The 8,991-nt window shown below is 50.3% G+C and overlaps 1 protein-coding gene across 2 annotated transcripts; it reads left to right on the top strand.

Annotated features, from left to right (window-relative positions):
• Positions 1-429: 429 nt before the first annotated feature.
• On the top strand, positions 430-3,298 carry CD93 (CD93 molecule). 2 transcript variants are annotated; one of them, XM_010369092.2, is made up of 3 exons: positions 430-2,289; positions 2,365-2,533; positions 2,824-3,298. In XM_010369092.2, the coding sequence occupies exons 1-3, from the start codon at positions 606-608 to the stop codon at positions 2,846-2,848; spliced, it is 1,878 nt and encodes a 625-aa protein (XP_010367394.1). In that variant the 5' UTR covers positions 430-605; the 3' UTR covers positions 2,849-3,298. The 2 variants fall into 2 exon arrangements, with proteins under 2 accessions (XP_010367394.1, XP_010367393.1); XM_010369091.2 differs by having other exon boundaries at positions 430-2,533.
• The last annotated feature ends 5,693 nt before the right edge of the window (positions 3,299-8,991 follow it).

The raw sequence follows: 8,991 nt of genomic DNA on the forward strand, positions 1-8,991 counted from the left end.
AAAAGGAAAGTCCAGTTTGCTTCTAAAAAAGGCTGAAAATTATAACCATCCATGGCCTTGCGTCTTAAGTCTCAGGATTTTTTTTTCTTTTTTGATGGTTTGCAAACCAAAGTGGAATTTTATTATGGGTTACTAAGGGAGCTTCCTCGAGTTCCTAGCCCCCAAAGCCTCTGTGCACTCCATGGCATGCCTCCGAGGCTCCTCATGCCATGAGAAAGAGAATGGAGCCAAAATCAAGCCGGCAGTATCTCCAGGCTGTAACGTCTTCCCCACGTCGCTGAGTTTCCACAGTGCTGAGCCAGGGACCCGGCAGAGCTGCCTGGCTCCTTTTATGAACAACAGCACCGTGATGAAGGCAGCAGGAGTCAGAGAACTATTCATTGCAGGAAGCCCCAGCATCCGGTGAGAAATAAGAAGTACAACAGTACAGGATGCGCCTTGGGTCACGGGGACGTGGAAAGCCCGCAGCCTTTGTGTCCTTATCGGGGCCAGAGTGGCTGCAGCTCACCCCTTAGCTCCCGTAGGGTCCCAGCTGGGAGCCGAGATAGAAGCTGCTGTCGCCGCTGGGCTTCTCGCCTCCTGCCGAGAGGCACACGGAGACCGGGATGGCCACCTCTATGGGCCTGCTGCTGCTGCTGCTGCTCCTGAGGCAGCTCGGGGCCGGGACGGGAGCTGACACGGAGGCGGTGGTCTGCGCGGGGACCGCCTGCTACACGGCCCACTCGGGCAAGCTGAGCGCTGCCGAGGCTCAGAACCTCTGCAACCAGAACGGGGGCAACCTGGCCACTGTGAAGAGCGAGGAGGAGGCCCAGCACGTCCAGCGAGTACTGGCCCAACTCCTGAGACGGGAGGCAGCCCTGACGGCAAGGATGGGCAAGTTCTGGATTGGGCTCCAGCGAGAGAAGGGCAAGTGTCTGGACCCCAGTCTGCCGCTGAAGGGCTTCAGCTGGGTGGGCGGCGGCGAGGACACGCCTTACTCTAACTGGCACAAGGAGCTCCGGAACTCGTGCATCTCCAAGCGCTGTGTGTCTCTGCTGCTGGACCTGTCCCAGCCGCTCCTTCCCAGGCGCCTCCCGAAGTGGTCCGAAGGCCCCTGTGGGAGCCCAGGCTCCCCCGGAAGTAACATCGAGGGCTTCGTGTGCAAATTCAGCTTCAAAGGCATGTGCCGGCCTCTGGCCCTGGGGGGCCCAGGTCAGGTGACCTACGCCACCCCCTTCCAGACCACCAGTTCCTCCTTGGAGGCTGTGCCCTTTGCCTCCGCCGCCAATGTGGTCTGTGGGGAAGGGGATAAAGACGAGAGTCAGAGTCATTATTTCCTGTGCAAGGAGAAGGCCCCCGATGTGTTCGACTGGGGCAGCTCGGGCCCCCTCTGTGTCAGCCCCAAGTATGGCTGCAACTTCAACAATGGGGGTTGCCACCAGGACTGCTTTGAAGGCGGGGATGGCTCCTTCCTCTGCGGCTGCCGGCCAGGGTTCCGGCTGCTGGACGACCTGGTGACCTGTACCTCACGAAACCCTTGCAGCTCTAGCCCATGTCGTGGGGGGGCCACATGCATCCTGGGACCCCATGGGAAAAACTACACGTGCCGCTGCCCCCAAGGGTACCAGCTGGACTCGAGTCAGCTGGACTGTGTAGACGTGGACGAATGCCAGGACTCCCCCTGTGCCCAGGAGTGTGTCAACACCCCTGGGAGCTTCCGCTGCGAATGCTGGGTTGGCTATGAGCCGGGCGGTCCTGGAGAGGGGGCCTGTCAGGATGTGGATGAGTGTGCCCTGGGCCACTCGCCTTGCGCCCAGGGCTGCACCAACACAGAGGGCTCATTCCACTGTTCCTGCGAGGAGGGCTACGTCCTGGCCGGGGAGGACGGCACTCAGTGCCAGGACGTGGATGAGTGTGTGGGCCCGGGGGGCCCCCTCTGTGACAGCTTGTGCTTCAACACACAAGGGTCCTTCCGCTGTGGCTGCCTGCCAGGCTGGGTGCTGGCCCCCAATGGGGTGTCCTGCACCATGGGGCCTGTGTCTCTGGGACCAGCATCTGGGCCCCCCGATGAGGAGTACAAGGGAGAGAGAGGGGGGAGCACTGTGCCTCCCGCTGCAACAGCCAGTCCCACGAGGGGCCCCGAGGGCACCCCCAAGTCTACACCCACCACAAGGAGACCTTCGATCTCATCTGATGCCCCTATCACCTCTGTCCCACTTGAGATGCTGGACCCCAGTGGGTCCCCAGGCCTCTGGAGGGAGCCCAGCATCCATCACACCACAGCTGCCTCTGGCCCCCAGGAGCCTGCAGGTGAGGACTCCTTCGTGGCCACACAAAATGACGACGGCACTGATGGGCAAAAGCTGCTTTTATTCTACATCCTAGGCACCGTGGTGGCCATCCTACTTCTGCTGGCCCTGGCTCTGGGGCTACTGGTCTATCGCAAGCGGAGAGCGAAGAGGGAGGAGAAGAAGGAGAAGCCCCAGAATGCAGCAGACAGTTACTCCTGGGTTCCAGAGCGAGCAGAGAGCAGGGCAATGGAGAACCAGTACAGGTAAAGGGGGCCCTGAGCGACCGGGGGAGGGGATGCACAGGCGTGGGGACACTGACCACAGTACAAAGAGGTGGCAGCAGGAGCAGGCCCAGGTTCCCTGTGGGCAGACACACCCCGGTCCCAGCAGCTGACCCCTCAACCTCCCCCCACGCCAGGCACGTGGGGTCCCTTACAGCATGCTGCCCCTCTGCAGCGCGGCTGCACGTAATGTGGGGCTCCCTCCCAAGGTCCAGACGTGCAGGCGGCAGGGGCGCCCTGGCTTCCAACACTGTCTCTTTTGTTTCCCGTAGTCCGACACCTGGGACAGACTGCTGAAAGTGAGGTGGCCCTAGAGACACTAGAGTCACCGGCCACCATCCTCAGAGCTTTGAACTCCCCATTCCAAAGGGGGACCCACATCTTTCTGAAAGACTGGACTGAAATCTTAGCAAACAATTGTAAACCTTCTCCTTAAAGACCCCTTGGAACATGCAGGTATTTTCTATGCGTGTGTGGTGTTCCTGAAGTGGAAGCTGTGTGTTGGGGTGCCGCAGTGGAGATTTTGTGACTCTGTAATGATTCTTACTCCCCCTTCCTTTTCAAATGCCAATGTGACCAATTCCAGATCAGGGTGTGAGGAGGCCGGGGCTAAGGGGCTGCCCTGAATAGCTTCTCTGCTCACTTCTACCATCTAAGAGGAAAAGGTGGGCTGCTCATGCCGATTAGGATTCAAATGATTTGTTTCTCTTCCTAGGATGAAAACTAAGTCAATTAATTATTCAATTAGATAAGAAGACCTGATTTTTTGGTCAAAGGGAACATGTTCAGGACTGGAAACATTTCTTTACATTTGCATTCCTGCATTTCCCCAGCACAAGTCTTGCAGAATGTGAAATTGTTGACATCCTCCAGAATGGCCAGAAGTGCAATTAACCTTTTGGGTGGCAAGGAAGTGGAAGGAGGCAGGGAGTGACTCTTTAGTTCTTACATTTCTAATAGTCTTGTGTTTATTTGCAAAGGAAGCTTGAAAAGTATGAGAAAAGTTGCTTGAAGTGAATTACAGGTATTTGTAAAGTCACATCATCTACAGGGCTAGGGCGAGAGAGGGCAGGGATTTGTTCACAGATACTTGAATTAATTCATCTAAATGTACTGAGGTTATCACACGCTTGACTACGGATGTGATCCACACTAACAAGGAAACAAAATCAAGGACAACCTGTCTTTGAGCCAGGGCAGGCCTCAGACACCCTGCTTGTGGCCCCGCCTCCACTTCATCCTGCTGGGAATGCCAGTGCTCCGAACTCAGATGGAGGAAGCCATGCGGAAACTTCCATTGGGCTGTTTTCTGAAGGATGTGTGAATGGGAGATGATGCACTGTGTTTTGAAAGCTGTCCTTTTAAAGCATTTTAGCACAGTTCATAGTTCACAGTTGATGCAGCATCCTGAGATTTTAAATCCTGAAGTGTGGGTGGGGCACACACCAAGTAGGGAGCTAGTCAGGCAGTTTGCTTAATGAACTTTTGTTCTGTGTCTCTCTTTTCCTTAAAATTGGGGGTAAGGAGGGAAGGAAGAGGGAAGAAGAGGACTAACTAAAATCATTTTTATCAGCAAAAATTGCTCAAAGCCATTTAAATTTATATCCTAATTTTAAAAGTCACATTTGCAAAGATTTCTCCTTATGATGATAATGTGGTCGATAGTGTGCACTCTCCTTCTCTCTCTCTTTCACACACACACACACACACACACACACACACACACACACACACACACACGGCACCATTCTGCCTGGGGCACTGGAACACAGCCCTGGGGTCACCAATGGTCAGAGTCACTAGAAGTTACCTGAGTATCTCTGGGAGGCCTCATGTCTCCCGTGGGCTTTTTGCTGCCACTGTGCAGGAGAACAGACAGAGGAAATGTGTCTCCCTCCAAGGCCCCAAAGCCTCAGAGAAAGGGTGTTTCTGGTTTTGCCCTAGCAATGCATCAGTCTCCGAGATGACACCCTGGCGCAGTTGAAAAACCACCAGGAGCAGGCCCTTAGAGTTAATACGCTTGCCAGTTTTGAAATATAGATTCTGGCCGGGCGCGGTGGCTCAAGCCTGTAATCCCAGCACTTTGGGAGGCCGAGACGGGCGGATCACGAGGTCAGGAGATCGAGACCATCCTGGCTAACACGGTGAAACCCCGTCTCTACTAAAAAATACAAAAAAACTAGCCGGGCGAGGTGGCGGGCGCCTGTAGTCCCAGCTACTCAGGAGGCTGAGGCAGGAGAATGGCGTAAACCCGGGAGGCAGAGCTTGCAGTGAGCTGAGATCCGGCCTCTGCACTCCAGTCCGGGCGACAGAGCGAGACTCTGCCTCAAAAAAAAAAAAAAAAAAGAAATATAGATTCTATGGTTCAGATTGTTTTTAATGGAAAACTCAAGGGGCAGGGGAGGTGAAAGGAAAGATGGAGGTTTTGTGGGGCTCAGTGGGGCATTTGGAACTTCTTTTTAAAGTCATCTCATGGTCTCCAGTTTTCAGTTGGAACTCTGGTGTTTAACACTTAAGGGAGACAAAGGCTGTGTCCATTTGGCAAAACTTCCTTGGCCACGAGACTCTAGGTGATGTGCGATGCTGGGCAGTCTGTGGCGTGGAGAGCAGCTGTCTGTCTGGCCATTCAGAGGATTCTAAAGACATGGCTGGATGCGCTGCTGACCAACATCAGCACTTAAATAAATGCAAATACAACACTTTTCCCTCTGGGCCTTGAAAATCCTTGCCCTTATCATTTGGGGTGAAGGAGGCATTTCTGCCCTTGGCTTCCCAGAGCCCCGACGCAGTCTGTGTATGAATCCTGGGGTCCAACGAGGCCTCCTATTTCCACAGTGTTCTGATTACTCTCACAGCCCAGCCCATCGTCTGGTCTCTGAATTTTTCTTTAGGTGACAACATGCAGCCCCATTCTCAACAACAGGGAGGGCACAGACCCTCTCTATGGAACCCACAAGGAGAGAAATGGGTGATAAAGAATCCAGTTCCTCAAAACCTCCCCTGGCAGGGCTGGGTCCCTCTCCTGCTGGGTGGTGCTTTCTCTTGCACACCACTCCCACTGCTGGGGGAGAGCCAGCAACCCAACCAGACGCCTCAGGAGGTGCGTCTGATGGAAACCACTGGGCTCAAACACGTGCTTTATTCTCCTGTTTATTTTTGCTGTTACTTTGAGGGATGGAAGTTCTTGTTTGGGGGATCTTGGGGCTACAGTAGTGGGTAAACAAATGCCCACCACCAAGGGGACATTAACAAATCATCCTTATCCTGAGGGACCCAAGCTTGCGTGGCACAGTGGGGAATCCAGGGGTCATAGTGTGGGGAGAGGTGCACCCTGCCACCTGCTGACTTCTCACTAGACACAATGTTTCTCTCCAGGTGACCTGTTCAGCAGCAGAACAAGCCAGGGCCGTGGGGACAGGGGGAAGGTTTCACTTGGAGATGGACAACAAGGCAATGAAGACTTGTTGTCCAAATAGGTCAATAATTCTGGGAGACTCTTGGAAAAACTGAATATATTCAGGACCAACTCTCTCCCTCCCCTCATCCCATGTCTCAAAGCAGACAATGTAAAGAGAGAACATGTCACACATGCAGCTCGCCATACCCACTCATTCCTGAATTTCAGGTGCTATCATTGCTCTTTCTTTCTTCTTCGTCATTTGGGAAGGGTGATGCAGGAGGACAATTCCTACAGATAATCTGAGGAAGGCAGAAAAACCAGGGCAGGACAGTTATCGACAATGCATTAAGAGGAACTTGGTGAGCATCCTCTGTAGAAGGGACTCCACCCCTGCTCAACAGCTTGGCTTCCAGGCAAGACCAGCCACATCTGGTCTCTGCCTTCAGTGGCCCACACTTCAGCATCATCGTCATTGCCACAGCATCACGATGCAACACATCTGTGTGTAGCACTATGACGTTATGTTTGGGTAATGTGGGGATGAACTGCACGAGGTTCTGATTAAGGATGTGGGGAAGTAGGCTGTGGTCACTGCCGACCTTGCAAGGCCACCTCAAGGCCTGTCTGTTGGTCAGTGGCAGAGGAGCAAAGCTTCAGGAAGGGCCAGCCTCATGTCATCTTCCCCACAACCAGACAGAAAAGTGGGGTGAAAAAGTCAAACCTTTATACGCATGTGTTATGTCCATTTTGCAGGATGAGCTGAGTTTAAAAGAATTTTTTTTTCTCTTCAAATTGCTTTGTCTTTTCCATCCTCATGGGTCTTATCCCTGAGCAATATTTCGATGGATGGAGACGATCATTAGGTACTTTTGTTTCAACCTTTATTCCTATAAATATTTCTGTGAAAACTAGGAGAGCAGAGATGAGATTTGACAAAAAAATTTGAATTAAAAATAACACGGTCTTTTTAAAACTAACATAGGAAAGCCTTTCCTATTATTTCTCCTCTTAGCTTCTCCATTGTCTAAATCAGGAAAACAGGAAAACACGGCTTTCTAGCAGCTGCAAAATGGTTTAATGCCCCCTACATATTTCCATCACCTTGAACAATAGCTTTAGCATGGGAATCTGAGATATGATCCCAGAAAACATCTGTCTCTACTTTGGCTGCAAAACCCATGGCTTAAATCTATATGGTTTGTGCATTTTCTCAACCAAAAATAGAGGATAATAATCTGAATTCTCCATATATTCACTAATCAAAGACACTATTTTCATAATAGATTTCTGAGACAAATACTCACTGAAGAGCTTTAAAAATAAATTGTGTTTTGGTCTGTTCTTGTAGATAAATGCCCTTCTATTTAAAGTGGAAGCTCTGGAATCCCTTTATTGCGCTGTTGCTCTTATCTGCAAGGTGGCAAGCAGTTCTTTTCAGCAGATTTTGCCCACTATTCCCCTGGGCTGAAGTTCTTTGCGTAGATTTGACTTAAACTTGAATTTGATCCCTGAAAAGCCTTACTCTGTGATGTCAGATGTGACTGTAAATGTCAGTAATCACTTCATGAACGCTAAATGAGAATGTAAGTATTTTTAAATGTGTGTATTTCAAATGTGTTTGACTAATTCTGAAATTATAAGATTTCTATGCAGGATTTATCTTCATCCTGTGCATGTTTCCCAGACTGTGAGGAGGGAAGGCTCAGAGATGGAGCTTTTCCTCCAAGTTCTAACAAAATGGTCCTTTGCGTGCCATCATGGGTCAGCCTTTAGGAAGGTGCAGCTTTGTTGTCCTTTGAGCTTTCTGTTATGTGCCTGTCCTAATAAATTCTTACATACATGGGTTGTGAACTTGTTTTAATATATTTCACGACAACTCGAAATACCTGGCAGAACTTGCTTTCAAGGTCATTACATTTATCCATCTCCCTTTTCAAAGAGTTGCTAAAAAGAAGGTACCTTGTGGTTGAGTTTCTGCACCTGCACCTGCTGGAGGCGACAGGGGGTGCTGGGCTCTGCCCTCCTTCATTACCTCAGCAAATGTGTTCCCTGCCCCTCAGTGTGCTGCCCTTGGGGACATGGAATACAGAGGGCTGCACTGCGCCCAGTGTCCATGGCAGCTGAGTCCACTCATCCATGGTCCCCTCATCACTCTTTAATTCCCTGCATCTTGTAAATTACATGGGTGATGTCTGGCGCAGAATTAAACATGTCCAATGGACGCGATGTGAAAATACTGTCCTATAATTATCATTGGAGCATTTATCACTACTTTGTCAGCAAAGCCCTTTCAGTTTATTTAACTAATTGGACAGGCAGATCAGATTGCTGGTTGTTTGGCTACACAAATCTCATGGTGATTCCAAGTCAGGAACAGCAGATGGTGGTCAGTTCTGAGTCAGGCTGCTTTAAGATTGTGCAAAAGGCTGTGGCAAAAGCACAGGACTTAAGAAGAATAAAGGATTCTGTTCTGTTATGCTGATGGTACAGAACACTTGCAATAAATATCCATTATTTAGGGTTAAATGCAGCTGATCCTGTTAGAAGTCTAGTCATTCACAACATACACTTGGAGATTATTCCTCAATATGAACAACCATGGCTGTTCTCCCAACACACACACACAAACACACACATGCACAACACAGAGACATGGATCCACAAACACACACAACACACACCCACAAGACACACACCCACAAGCACACACAGTTCTATCATCCTTCTGTCTCGTACACCCGGGGCCAGTGTTTCTCAATTTAGGAAAAGCCTATGAAAGAAAACACCAACTTGTGATGGTTACTTTTCTTGGTGACTTTTGCTATCTCGCTAAAATTTCTTAAATGCTAGGTAAATCATTCGCAAACAAATGATTTGCCAAGAAAAATTAATTTGCACACATATCTATTGCACAATGCAGAGTACATTTGTGTTGCTGTCATCAGACAAAATTCAGATTAAAATGAGAGACTCAGACATGTACTATGTACCTTCCATGGGATTGAACATACATTGAGTGAGCCTGTCAAGTTCTCACCTG

This window comes from Rhinopithecus roxellana, chromosome 13, assembly GCF_007565055.1.
Source record: "Rhinopithecus roxellana isolate Shanxi Qingling chromosome 13, ASM756505v1, whole genome shotgun sequence".
Taxonomy (NCBI): Eukaryota; Metazoa; Chordata; class Mammalia; order Primates; family Cercopithecidae; genus Rhinopithecus; species Rhinopithecus roxellana.